The sequence below is a fragment of the Phaseolus vulgaris genome, chromosome 1 (assembly GCF_051622355.1).
Source record: "Phaseolus vulgaris cultivar YP4 chromosome 1, ASM5162235v1, whole genome shotgun sequence".
In the NCBI taxonomy this organism is placed as follows: Eukaryota; Viridiplantae; Streptophyta; class Magnoliopsida; order Fabales; family Fabaceae; genus Phaseolus; species Phaseolus vulgaris.
The window spans coordinates 37,283,417-37,298,513 of record NC_143498.1 but is presented as its reverse complement, the minus strand read 5'-3'; the positions used below and the strand labels follow the sequence as shown (position 1 = coordinate 37,298,513).

The following is a 15,097-nucleotide window of genomic DNA, read 5'->3' as shown; positions in this document are numbered from 1 at the left end:
TTAAAATCAACCTCTTGAAAAAGGTGTTACTCAAGGGATTGAGGCTAAGGCAAGTTTTTCAACCCGTTGAATTATCGAAACAACCTGTTTTTTGACACTTACTGATTTTCAAAATGATTTGGAAATACTTTGTTCTATTTTGTCTTTGCTGTCAAAATGAAACAATCGCTTATTTCGATAAATCAACTAGTTGTTTTTATGAAAACCTTAACAGAAAGTTAATTTCAATATGTTGTTTTTATAACAAAATTATGTTAAGAATTTTAAACTGATTTTAAATGCTTCCAACTGTTTTTGGTTTCTAATCTAACAACTTTGATCACTTGCTTGAGTCTATGTAAAGGTTGTTTGATATTCCTTCGAATACTCTAAGAAAGAGTGATTATTAAAAACGTTTTTCAAAAGATCAAGAGCTTTGGATCATCACTTGTGTGTGGAATAGGATTGGGTGTTTGTATACGTTTGTACTAGAGCTTCGTAAAGTCAAGGTGTATTCTATTTCTCTTCTCTATGAACATTGTATTTTTGTATTTGTGTGTAAGGCAATTTCAAAAAAGTGTTTTCAGAAAATTGTGGTGTTGCCAAAGAGTGGTGTGTGTTCTTGAGGGGTTCAAGATCATCACTCTTGGCGTGTGTTTTGTAATATAGGTTTGATTACATAGTGAATTCTCAGTGGTTAGCTGAAGACTGGATGTAGCTCTTGGTTAGAAGTGAACCAGTATAAAACCTCTTTGTGTGAATATCTTTATCCTTTCTCTTTACATTGTTTTAACTTTGTTCTATATTTTGCTGGTATAAACAACATGTTGTTTCGAGAAAACAACTAGTTGGTTTTCTATAAAGAACTATAAAACATAAATTTTATTAAGTAGAACAAAAAATCGATTGGTTGATTTTTCAGAACTTTTCACTCTACTTCCAATCTTTGCGAAAATCTTTTGAAAACAATTCATCCCCCCTCTTGTTTAGGCGTAAAAACTGATTCTGATAAATTTAATTGGTTATCTTAAGTTGTTAATGAATTATTGTTAGAAGAAATTAAGTTTCAAAAAATACACTATGTTTTAATTTATTATGTTACTATTTAATCAATTAAATTGATGAAAACTTATATCAATAATAAATAGTTGGTTATTTTGATTGTTAATCGATTACTTAGATTATTAATTGGTTATTCTAAAAAGATAATCCATTATTTGACATATAGTCCATTATTTGACAGAATAATCTATTATTTGATAGGATAATCCATTATTTTGATTTTACTTGTTATGGAAATAAAACATGATCAATATAATCGATTATTACTTTAACATAATCAATTCATTCATTTAAAATTAAAACATTTCAAAAACATATTTTTAATAAGGCTATGATTTAATTGATTAGGTACCATGATATTGTGATTACCTTATGTGCAAGACTCACAAACACGCCCATGCAATGAAAGCTTTGAACACACAATACATTTTTATCATCAATATCATCATGACAACCATTATCTATATCGTCTTTAAGATGCGTCACTTGACTCCTCTCTTCAAGTCCAACACAACACTGTACAAAAATTGAGGCGTTTTATGATTGGATAGTGAAAATTGGAGATGGTAAATTATTTTAACCAAATAAAGGATTAGTAGAAATTCATATTCCATTAGAATTTTTTATCTCAAACTTTAATGATCCTATTAAAGCTATTTAGTCATGAGAACATCTAAGATTAATGAAAAACTACTCAAATGAAAACTTTTTGAATTTCAAAACAATCTTAGCCAATAGAATTGATATTGTGATGAGAATAATGATTACGTGTTGTTCTTTATTCTAGGTATGCTATTGACATTAACAATATATTACAAATAATTACTATAAATATATAATTACTATAATATATGAAAAATTGAATGAATTAGTGTAGGATAATAATAAAAAATATCTCAGCTTTGATAACATTGAAAATTGTGAAACATTATCACTTGACACATATGATGTAATTACTCTTCAATTTTTAAATTATTTAAATATATTTAGTTTGCCAAATCATAAGATTAATCTCAAAATTGAGACATCAATCATGCTTTTGAGGAACTTGGATCAAGCTTAGGGTTTGCGTAAGTAGATTAATAGTTATGAGACTGAGAAATCATGTCATTTGGGAAAATATTATTATAGGAAAGAAAAATATTGATGAAGTATATATACTACAAATGTCTATGCGACCATCGCAATCACCGTGACCTTTCAAGTTTATTAGAAGATAATTTCTAGTCATCCTATCCTCTGCCATGACAATAAACAAATTCCAAGACCAATGCTTAACTTCGACCGGATTGTTCTTACCATAACTAGTTTTTAGTCATGGTCAATTGTGTGTTGTAGTTTCTAGAGTTCAATGTAAAGTTGGATTGAATATACTAATAATGATAATAAAAGAAAGGCCTTTGAATGCTATAACTAATGTAGTTTTCAAAGAAATTCTCCAAAATCTATAACAAGTAAGCACTGAAAGGACATGTAATTAATTATTTATATTTACCAAATTATTTAACTTTAGAAAAATGTTTCTTTTCTATGTTTGCTTGAAGATTTATTGAAGATATACTATCATTCACAATAATAGTAAGCAATCATCAATCACTCCATATTAACTTACATATTTGCTTTCTTTATCTTAATTCTTGAGTCAACGATGTGTTTAAAATGTTTCCTAGACTAACATGATCCTTATGTTTAGATCCAGTTTCAAACTATGTTTTATTTCCTAATACTCAGTTTTTTGGATTTATTAGGTCAACAATTTATTTTATATATCATTATTCTATTTTTGCTTATGAGTAATATGTGATAACACAATTGTTCCTTCCTTAATTTTAATTATTTTCTCTCATTATATTCACCTCTTTAGTGGACTCATATGTTTAATTATAGTTTATTTATCTATTTATTTCGATCTAATGGAAGATAGCTTAACAAATAATTCATTTTACTTAAAGCCAAAAAAAGCCTAATAAAATAATTGAACAACATCTTCCAATATCAATGAATTAATTCTGAGTTTAAATTTTGTAACACACAAACACAATACAAATATTGAGAACAAACAACTATACAAAACATCATCTTCTAAACATCTACATTATTACTTCTAACAAATATGTAAATGATTGCATGTTATAAGCTATCATATCAAATCGAGATTAATAAGATTTATTGTAATCTCCCATATAACATTATAATTATTCAACCAAAGTATTGCAGATCCATTATCAGAAAACCATTATTTACTTTGGATACTTTAACTTGAATATTATATTATAACAATCTTCCACAAAATTTCATTAGAAGGAAACCATAAACAAATTTATTCAAATTTGAATCCAATAGAAGGCCGAAAAGAAGATAAATAACTAAATCAAACAAAATTTCAACAAACATCAAGTAAATAAAACCTTGAAGTTGCTCAAAGAAACAATCAACCTTCCTTGACAACACGTTTGTCGTCATATCTTCTGTTAAAAACTTTATCCGTTGTGCAAACACAACTTACATTACATAGTAACTAGAAAGCATTTAAACTCAGCCATTAATGTGCACCCTATTACCCAACACATACCCACATATCAATTGTAAACATGATCATGGGCTTTTATAACTGAACCGCACAAATTTCTTTTTACACCACTGTTTTTTATCCAACTATGTTGTATTTATGTTTACACAATTCATTTTTTTTTTCAATGTTTTCGTATATTTCTATATAATGAAATTTAGAATGTATTTATCAAAGCTCAATGTAATATATATCTCCCGATTGTTCAAAGTTGAATGATTTTGTACAAGCATGTTGTGGATTTAGAATTATACAATGGATTTTGCAAATCATAAGTTTAAACTATAATAACAGTTTCACATGAATAAGTTTAAATGATAAATCCAGATTTTATATTTGACACCTTAAATTATTTCATTTTATCATAACTTTAAGTTTTGTTGTTTGTTATAGATACTGGGTTGTGAAATTTAACTATCATACCTATGGATTATATTTACCATATAGTAACTATTAAATTTCAAGATTATACATAGTGTAACTACAGTAAATATACATTTTTATTCTTCAATCCATTTTATTCATTACTCAAATAATATAATTATGTATATTCATAAGTATGTTTCTATTATTATGTTACGAATTTTACTCTATGTAAGTTTTAACCATAATTGCATATTTTAAATACATAACTTAAATTATGTTACGGATAATGGTATCATTTATTTCACTATTTCTTTATATTAACAAATTCATGATTTAAGTATCATACCTACAGAGTTCTATATAATCAATTTAAATTACTGACATTAAATATATAATTCATTAATATTATTAACATATTTTTATACCAAATCTAAAAATATATTCAATTCATATTTGCTACATTAAAAATGCTGAAGTGATCATTTAATATACATTAAATAACGTATTTTTTCAAATAACAATGTATATATTTGATTAAAATGATTAAAAATGTATTGTATCAAAGATTAAATATTAAATGTTAATGATAAATTAAAATTATGTTCCTAATCAAATCAAAAAAAAAAAAAACGGCCGTGGATATGCACGGTCTCATAGTAGATCTGATACTAAAGATTTGAAAGTGATAATTATAATGTTTGTCCTTATCCAAATACAAGTCCTAATTTGTTGAATGTTTAGTTTCAATAATCGAACAACACTCTCATAGCCAAACTAAACCATCTTCATTCATCCACCTTCCTTCCTCTAAGCTCCTGCAACTCTTTCTTTTTCCATGGCTTTGCATAAGATTCTACAAAGGGGTCGTCCATTCTTCAATCCTTCTCTGCAACTTGCTACTTCCTTTTCACCTTCTTCAGCTTCTCACACATTTCCCACTTGTGGGGATGAATCTCTTCACGTTCGGTAATATTCCCTGTAACCCATTTGCTTGTATTCTCTATTTATGCGGAAATTGTTTCACGAATGATCCTCTCACAGTAAAGTTCAAATTTTGGGTCTTGATATAATTGCTTGGAGTTCGGGCCTCTTGAATCGGAATGAGTTTGCTCTTTCTGGGTTTATTGTGTTAGTGTTAAAAGGGAAACCATTGTTTGATTTTTGCTTTCTGTTTAATAATTCTTATTGAGCTCGACTTGAATATTGTTTGGATGGTGAATGCGTGTAAGTTAAGAAGGCACTACGAAATTTTAGTCCATCTTAATCTATAGAAACTCATATGTTGTAATTTGAAGATATTTTTTGGGTAGAATTAGGAGGGTTGCTGTGTTGTGATTCCTCGCTAGGATTGGAGTATGAACTTTATATGTGAATTGCGATCATCATCTTCTTCTGCATGTTTGTGAATTGTGAGTGTTATGAATATTGATATATGTATTGTGTTTGGTCACTGGGTTACAGAAATTAAGGATAGACGATGACAAGTTGTAGCTTTATACATGAATCATGTTTGAGGATGTTAAAGGTTTAATAAAATATATACTGCAGAAGGAAATGTTAATGTTGTTGATAAATTATTAATGTTCGGGTCAAGTGTAAAATATGTGTGTATACACTGCAGAAAGTCTATACTATTATTATGTATTGTTTGGTTTTACTCCTTGCTGATTTAATCATGTTATTTTGTTAACTTTTGAAGGAAATAATGGTCATTACTTTAGCGATGATCTTTACTTTCCCAATTTTGAATACACTAGGGAAATCACAAACACAAGAGAGGTTAGGAATGAATTTGACAAATACCATATATCTCAATGCCTCAACTGGACTTCAAGGCCAAATTACTGTAGTCATGATTCATGCTATGTGATAAATCGTCATTTTACATCTGATCGCAATGATATATGCACAAAGGGATTCTCAAGCAAGGTGCAGTTGATCTTAAGTATACTATTTTTCCTGTTTGTTATGTATTTTAACTTTAATATGTTGTTAAACAAGGAAGATAACACATGCATACCTTAATACATAATTATAGCTGTTATGTTGAACCTATATATTCTTTTTCATGAAAAATGCTATCCATTATTTGAAATTTTGATTTCATACATTCAACATTGATAAGTAATATGATCGTTTGGTAGTTATATCTAGTTAAGCATTTCCTTTTTTCTTTAACCCTTTTTTTTCTGTTCTGATTGTCTTCTTGTTGGAGAGTATATGACTGACACTACAATGGTTCAGCTTCTTAAAACTATTCCATACTATGTAAAGATAGTGGAGGTTGGTGCAAGGGATGGATTGCAAAATGAGAAGGCTATTATTCCTACTAATGTAAAAGTTGAGTTAATACAACTACTGGTTTCTTCTGGGTTGTCTGTTGTTGAGGCAACAAGTTTTGTCTCACCAAAATGGGTACCCCAGGTGAGTGTATATTATAGAAACAATCATTTGTAATATTCCCCTTAATATTGTCATTTACTCTTTAATATTACACATCTTAATTTTTTGTTTTTGGGACTTTTTTTGAACATATTTACATTTTTTTTATTACATATACTATCTGTTATTTGTCAGTTTAATGTATCCAGAGATCTCGATTAATCTTCCTACATTTCTCTGGTATTTTTTTTTGCTGGGGTATAATGAATGATGGTTCAGCCTTTTCGCTTGATATATGACCTGGTGTGGCGTATTGTGCCTTATTATTGTTTGTTTTAATGTACCTCATCTTTAATATTGTTCTGAAAACATTCAACAATTTGTTTGAAAAGTTGTTGGAAATGGGTGATCACAACGGTCCTGTGTTAGTAGCTTATATCAAATCAGGGAGGGCGTTATATGTTTCTGAATAAATTTATGAATATAAAGTAGGGGAAACGTGTCCCTTCTTTGTCAATTAGTGGTGTCCAACTACTGGATATTTGTTAATGAATGATATTGCCATTAAAATGTGTTTTTTTAGTTGAGATTCTGTCTGCTAAATTTAATTTTTTAGCACTGTTTCTTCAATGTCTCTAAGCATGTGAGTATTAATGACCTTTTAGATACAAGAGCTATTGATTTGCTGGTTCATGGGAAGGAAAATGGACTCTTGTCGATAGAGAGACATGATTTGGATTATATGGTTTGTTTGCCTCATATTTAAAAGAAAAAATATTGGTGCTAGATCATACCCTGAACTCTCTCTCTCTCTCCATGAGTTAAACCATCTGAAGATTTAGACCGTCTAGCCGGATGGACAGTTTGGTGGCCAACAACAATATGTTATTATTATTTTTTAGTTAGTTAGGTTTCTATTTTCAGTTCTAAACTAACTTTATGCCATTCTGTCTCACTTATATATGGGTGACTTGTATACAGTAGAGGGTGACATAATGATCGTATCCGCTGTATCACCAAAATTAAAAATATCATGTATATACAAGTCTTGCTCCATCTCCACTTTGTTTGTGTGTGCGTGTGTTTCTGTTTCTTTCTTTCTCTTTCCTTGTTTGTTGGTTTCAATCTTTTGCATAACAATTGGTTAACGGTGTCATTTTATAAATCTAAATATATGTATATTTATGTATGTGTTTGTAACATTTATGCTCATGCTTGAACGGTTAGCAAGTACTATTACTTTTGGAAAGTTTGGTGAAAATTTTGGAGATCTTACGTCAACTAGGAATTAGGCCAAATTTTAATATATAAGTGGGCTACAATCCTCACGTTACAAGCCAGTTTTGTGAGGTTGAATTAGGCATAAATTCACTAAGATAGTTTTAGAGCCTATCCTAGTCAAGTTCTTTGGGGCTATTATGCCATCGTTATTGTCCTCTTGTTAGACCATCCATAAATATTTAATCCATTCTCGAGATGTTCATTCCTTCAGCATGAAAGGAGTGTATTGGAGATCTCACATCGACTAGAAATTTGGCCAAATTTTAATATATAAGTGGGTGCAATACTCACCTTAGTGGGCCCATAACCTATCCCTGGTCTCAAATTTAGAAAGAATAATATATTTCTTTTGTATTACAATAATGAGGCCAATTAGACCTATGAATACATGAGTCTGTTGGTCATTTTAGGAAATGTAGAGAGCTAATTCTAAGGAAACAAATCCCAGTAATTATGGGATTGATTTTAAATACATAATCTTAGTATTAATGACATGATACTATTGTAATAAAGAATAAAATTATAGGAAGGATAAAATAAAAAGCTTTCTAGAATACATAATAAGCAACACAGTTTTGACAATATCAGTTTTTCGTCAGAAAAAGATTTACTAACTACATATTCTTTCAAATAGTGATTAACTCGACTAAGTTTATGACAAGGAAAAACGTTTTTCTTCAAGCATTTTTTTCATTCATATAGTTGACCGTTCAATTTGCACAAAATATGACTGCTAGCATTTCATATCAGTATCATGTTTGATTTGTGGGTTACATGTATGAGTTGGTGCAATTCAATATCACCATTATGAATTGCATCATTTAGCAATTTTTCTTTTTCTTTTTTGCTTTTCCTTCACGAATTTTGATAAGAAATTGAAAAGTTTAGATAAGTTTACATGGTTAAAATGGAAAGGAACTAAAGGAGCACTAAACCACCCTATTTGATCATTACATTGCTCTGTTTTTTCATTCTTCTGAAATAGGGATTCACATGACTCTGCAACCTTTTTGGTTGTTCCATTGCTTTATTTTCTTTCTTTTTGAAAAAGAGGCTTCACATGATCACATACTTACTCTATTTGCACCTCACTTGGAAGACACAATGAATTGTGACTAATGATTTCATTTGGTTATTTGTGTTATGGTATTTTTATCTTTTAGCTTCCGGACAAATTGTGACTTAGTTGTGACTTTTTTTTAAAGATTTATGGTACAATTGAGATTTTCCAGACAACTTCTGACTTAGTTGAGACTTATTATTTGTTTTTTGAGATAAATGGTTCAATTGAGATTTTCCAGACAAATTGTGTCATAATTCATTATGTTTCTGCTATTTTTCATTATGTTTTTGAGTGCCTTGGTTCTATAAAACATTATTTTCAATTAAAAAATTAGTGCGGAAAATGATGATTTGAATTGCATTTTGATAACCTATTCCCCATTTCAATTCTTCACATGGTCTGTGGCTGAAGGTTGAAGTGTAAGTTATGATTTTTGTTGTGCTTTCAAAATTGCATTTCAATTAAATATCTTTTTTATAAATATTTAATGAATAATGGGATCTCCTGATCAACTCATTTCTCATATTTTCAACTGAATTCAGTTGGCAGATGCAAAGGATGTGTTGGCAGCAATTCAAAATGTTGAAGGTGCTAGGTTTCCTGTCTTGACTCCAAACATTAAAGTAAGTGTTATATTGAACGGTAAAAATATAAATCTTGAATTTGTGGGTGGACATGGTTATCTGAACCCCTCTCATCCAGGGTTTTGAGGCAGCTGTTGCTGCTGGAGCTAAAGAAGTGGCTGTTTTTCCTGCAGCTTCTGAATCATTCTCAAAAGCAAATTTAAATTGTGGCATTGAAGAAAATCTTGCTCGTTGCCGTGATATTGCTTCAGCTGCTGGAAGCCTCTCGATCCCAGTTCGTGGGTATACTTTTCAATTTATACTTGTCAATCTCTATTGTAAATATAGATAAGTTTTTGCATTTTCTGAGACTTCACGTGTATACATTTTCTTATAGTTTAAACAGAAATGATCTTTGAAATATGTGGTCAAATTCTTTTATTGGACACATTCTGATTTGCAGACGCTAAGGGACTTAATATTTTAATAATAATCATTAAGCATGAGTTTTCTGGCTCTAAAATGTTTCCACTTTGACCTGGATTGATAGGGGTCCCTAATGGCTTGGTAATTTACATCTATTAGTGAAAAAAAATAATTCTTGGGCTGAAAAACTACTGCCATGTTGACAGATTCATTTAGCTGTAGGATTTAATTGATTTAGTGGCATCAGATCAAATAATAGGTTTTGATATCTATTTTATTTGAAATTGAAATAGATGCTGATTTGTTTTGTTGATGACAGTATTTGGTATTAGATTGTTGTCCCATAATATCTCGATATTGAACTTACATTTGGTTGGATGAGGGCATAGCTTGAAAGATGATTTAGATTCTATAGAAATGCTTTTGCAGATAGTAGAATGTGTCTTGGACTCCTACTTGTCCTTACAATCTACTATTTTTTCCTTTAAATGATTTGCATAATCTTCAAGCAGTATCATCTTAATCTTTACGTTTAATTCAAAATTCATCATAGTAAATTTTATGACCAGTCATGCGACCAAATGTGTATTTCAGATATATATCATGTGTTGTGGGATGTCCTCTGGAAGGAAATATTGCCCCAGAGAAAGTAGCATATGTGGCAAAATCACTGTATGAGATGGGTTGCGCAGAGATTTCACTGGGTGATACAATTGGTGTAGGCACACCTGGTAAATTTCTTTCGTTGCTGTCTCTTATGTTGTGTAAGCAAGTTTAGCTTTGGTTACAGTGCTCGCTGATGTATCTATCTGACTTGTTAAAGAAGGCCATCAATCTTTTTTATCTGACTTGACTCTTAATGTTGTCTCAACTCTTTAGATGATGGATTGCACATAGATGGTCCTCATTATTAAAAAGTTTGTATAATTTACCTTTTTGGTTCCTACATTAAGGGCCAATAGTCAATTTGGTCTAGTGATTTTAAAAAAAATCAATTTTGTCCCAAGTTTGTTTAAAGAGTATGCAATTTGCTCCTTTATGTTAAATTTGCATGAACGTTGTTAAATGGTGATGATGTGACAAAATAGAGTGGCACATTTATGAATAGATGGACTCCACGTGTAATATGAGTTAAATTTGGAGTCATCTTTCTTTTCCAAAACCTTCAAATTGGATCTAAATCTTTACACAGGCATGGATTGATTCTGCAATTGAGTTCTGCAATTGGTTCTGCAACACCCTTCTCTTCCCCCCTTCCATTCTCCCCCATCAAGCCTCATCTTCACCCTCACTCAAATTCCCTTCTCTTCTTTCAATACGATGAAGGGCTTTGCCTTCCTCTGCACCGCCTGCGCCTTCCAGTTGCGCCATTCTGGTTTGAATTGAGGATTAGCATTTAATTGTTAGTGGGGCAAACAAGAAAATTGAGGAACATTCTTTTGGGTTTATAAAGCATTTTAGGGTTTTTGAGTGGGGGGTATTGCAGAACATTAAGAAATTGATTTGGGGGTATTGTAGAAGAACTTTAATTTTCTGAGTTAGTTTAAGTCCATGTCTCTTCTACTTACTTTTTACATCTCATTGAAATCAGAATGGGGTACAAATAAAGAACACATCAACACCAACTCAATTGCATAACAAATCCTTATCTGGTTAGTTATCTGATTTTGGAAATCCACACCTGCAGCAAGCAATTTGAATGTTTAGGATCTTCTACACCCGTGTAAAGATTTTAGGTTGAAGGTTTTGGAAAAGAAAAATGACTCCAAATTTGACTCTGATTTACACATGGAATCCACCTATTCATAAATGTGTCACTCTATTTGTCACATCATCACACTTTAAGGTCATTCATGCGAATTTTGGAGAAGGGATCAAATTGCATACTTTTTAAAAAAAAAACTTAGGACGAAATTATTTTTTTTAAAAATCACTAGACTAAATTTACTATTGACCTGTGTAGGGATCAAAAAGGTAATTATACCTAAAGAGTTCTATAGTTCCATGAGGTCGCTGTAGATATTTTTTGGAAATAGTTTCCTTTTTTCTTATTCGAGGTGGAATTTATTGAAATGTGGTATTTTCTATAATTGATATAATAAGATATCTAAGGAGATTGGGATCTTTGATGTGAGAAAAAGGACATCTCTCTCTAGAAATGCCATTATCTTAGTTAAATCTCTAGAAATGCCATTATCTTAGTTAAATCTCTAGAAATGCCATTATCTTAGTTAAATCTCTAGAAAAGCCATTATCTCTAAAAGTTAATGGTGCAAGTATGTTTCCTATTAGCTGTAGTATCAAGATGATTAACTGAATGTCTAATTGTCAAAACATAGATGTTTTAGTTATAGAAATAAGGAGGTAATCCGATATAATCACAAATAGATAGATTGTATATGATTATTACGAACATTTATATTTATTTCCATATCATTATCGTAATCAGAGGATATTAAATCTTTTATATCTATTTTATTGATTCCCTTTTGTCAATATAAATAAAGCATCTATGTTGTCTCGGAAACACATGGTTTCACTCCAATGTTTCTCTCTTTCCTAGATTTTAACAATACACACCAAAGCGGCTTTCATTTAGTTCTTTGGTATGATCTATTGTACTTAATTTTGATGGTCCTATATCCTGACTGTTTTGGTTTATCATATTTTCTGAATTTGACTTAGTCTTACTCATCTTTACAGGTACTGTCATTCGGATGCTTGAAGCTGTTGTCGATGTTGTTCCAATTGACATGCTTGCTGTCCATTTTCACGATACTTATGGTCAGGCACTTTCAAATATTTTAATTTCACTTCAGGTAAGCTACATTTTAGGATACTGACATGTTAGTGGGACAGCCTGTAGGATTTTGTATGTTATTACATTTGATCCTCCCTCAATCAGCACAGCAAAATCGACAACTTGGACAATCTTTGTTTAGCTCCTCTGTAAAAATGGTTAACCTGGACTGCACTCTTGGCCCTTGCTATAAATTTGTCATGTTCACATTAAGTTGAATAAATTGGATTAACAACTATGATATAGCCCTGATCGTTTTCTTCTGATAAGCAAGATAATAATTATTTTTGCAGCCTAAAAGTTAACTTTGCATGCTTAAACATGGAGATGCATGTGCAGCTATCTTATTATAGGATGGTAGAAAGAAGTATAACTGAAGATTCACAACTTCTGTGTATCTTCCAAAACAATTCCTATTTGGTTAATTCTGGTCTGGTCATTTATTTACAGATGGGTATCAGCACAGTGGATTCATCTGTTGCTGGTCTTGGAGGTTGTCCATATGCGAAGGGTGCAACTGGGAATGTAGCCACTGAGGATGTCGTATACATGCTGAATGGACTTGGAGTGAAAACAAACGTGGACCTTGGAAAGCTTATGCTTGCTGGGGATTTCATTTGCAGACATTTAGGACGTGCATCTGGTTCCAAAGCAGCTACTGCTTTGAGTAAAGTTACTAGTCATGCCTCCAAACTATGAGTAACTAAAGCTAGTCATGCACCTGCATGATAGGTACATTGTTTGTCCACTGTTGAGTACGCATTATGTAGGTATTTCCTGTCCAGTGGGCCCTGCCAATAGAAAGATAGAGCCAGCAAACACAATGTAAATGAAATGCTGTTCACTTCTGCTTGTTTTCTGAGCCCGTTGAGTCGCTTCGATTATTGAGAGAGACATCACATGTTGAACATAACAAATAATAAAATGTCCGAGTTCAGCTATTGTCATCTTTCACACATTTTTTACAATATAGTAGTTGAAATCATTACTTCTTCTTTTACAATATAGACATTTTTTCTTGCAATTCTTTTTGGAATACATTCCAGGGGCTGTGATCCTAATTTTATTTTGTTGCGTCCTTGATTTGGAAGCTTCTAATGAAGCTTAGGTGGCACTCATCGCAATCTATGATATGATTACATTATGATCAAAGTATATTGGACATGATACATGCAGATACATGTTAATGTATAAAAATTACATACATACATATATATACTTTTTGGACATTACAAAAACAAAATGTCATCATAAATTACTTTTTATCACTTTCTATCTCATGTCTCTTCTGAAATTATCTTTAGTTCATGCATGAATGGAAAGTGCTTCCATGCTTCTACACTATATACACGTTGATATGTCTCGTTATATTGATTTTTCACTATTTTTTTTGTAGTTCTGGATATGTCTCCTGTGCATATCCAAAAATATTGATATCGATTTAATATTTGATACAGATAAGCAAAGCATATTGAAATATAGGTGTTTGATATGTTATAATGAATGGAAGTGAACTTAATGTTTCCAATTTACAATATGAGATCACATCATAAGTTTAAGTTCCTAGTTTTTTGCAGTTGGTCATGGGATGTGGAAGCAAAGAATTATCAGTATCCTGTGTTACTGTGACAGTAAATTGTTTCTTCCTTCCTGTGCATCTGCTTTTACTATTGTGAATATTGTGTTTTTGCAAAAGATGTATTGATGTCATCTGTACACCTTACTTCTGGTGCACATAAAGAATCTCATTAACAGGAGTAACTACTCACAAGTAAAGTACTAAATTAGTAAGTAACAAACTAGAAAGCTGAATATCCCATATCCCATATCTGTCCGAAAAAATCTTAGCCCTCACCCTGCTTTTAAGCAATCCTTTTACAACTGACACAGTAATATCCATTTAAGAGAGATGTTCTGTGTTGTCTGCTTCCTCCTTGATTTTCTCCCAAACAAAGGATCTGTGTACTGTCACAGCTGAAAATTATTAGTAGTTGAGAGTTGTTGATGGCATAAGTCAGGCAGTTATTATTGCACTTTAACATTAACTTCAATTCAATCTATGCTCTTTCATTAAAACCACCTTAAATGCACTCAGGACTCTGTCTCCTTAGTATGTTTGACTTGCTTACATCTCACCCTCACAAACACATGGTACATGGTGAAAAATTATCTGGTGAAGTAAATACCGAATCCAATTATAAAAAGAGAGTTGCTATGGTACTACATGCTTTTTTGGTACAATTGTTGAATCAGTTTGAACAAGGAAAGGAAGAGAGAACGAGGGAAAGAAAGTTTCTCAACATCTGTACCAAAATTCTTAAATTTTTATTAGGGTTCCATAGAATTAATAAAACAAAACTTTACTAATGGAAAAGTATAACAACTTTGGCTAAAATATAAATTTGTTCCCTTTTGAATTTCTAATAACCAACATGTATGGTAATTTTTAATAATAAAATCAGATAATTTGTTTATTGATGAAAAAAGGTTTAAATTACATGATAATAATAAATAAATAATATACACCATGTCTTCCAAATTTTATTTTAAATTTTTAAATTGAATTAAACGAAACCGTATTTAGCTTTAATCAGAATGAGAAAACT

At 31.0% G+C, this 15,097-nt stretch overlaps 1 protein-coding gene across 2 annotated transcripts; it reads left to right on the top strand.

Annotated features, from left to right (window-relative positions):
• Nucleotides 1–4,575: 4,575 nt before the first annotated feature.
• Nucleotides 4,576–13,432, top strand: LOC137813952 (uncharacterized). Of its 2 annotated transcripts, none has more exons than XM_068616447.1 (8): nt 4,576–4,942; nt 5,734–5,905; nt 6,221–6,400; nt 9,245–9,325; nt 9,405–9,568; nt 10,286–10,422; nt 12,395–12,510; nt 12,942–13,432. In XM_068616447.1, the coding sequence occupies exons 1-8, from the start codon at nt 4,812–4,814 to the stop codon at nt 13,188–13,190; spliced, it is 1,230 nt and encodes a 409-aa protein (XP_068472548.1). In that variant the 5' UTR covers nt 4,576–4,811; the 3' UTR covers nt 13,191–13,432. The 2 variants fall into 2 exon arrangements, with proteins under 2 accessions (XP_068472548.1, XP_068472549.1); XM_068616448.2 differs by having other exon boundaries at nt 4,722–4,942; nt 5,676–5,905.
• The last annotated feature ends 1,665 nt before the right edge of the window (nt 13,433–15,097 follow it).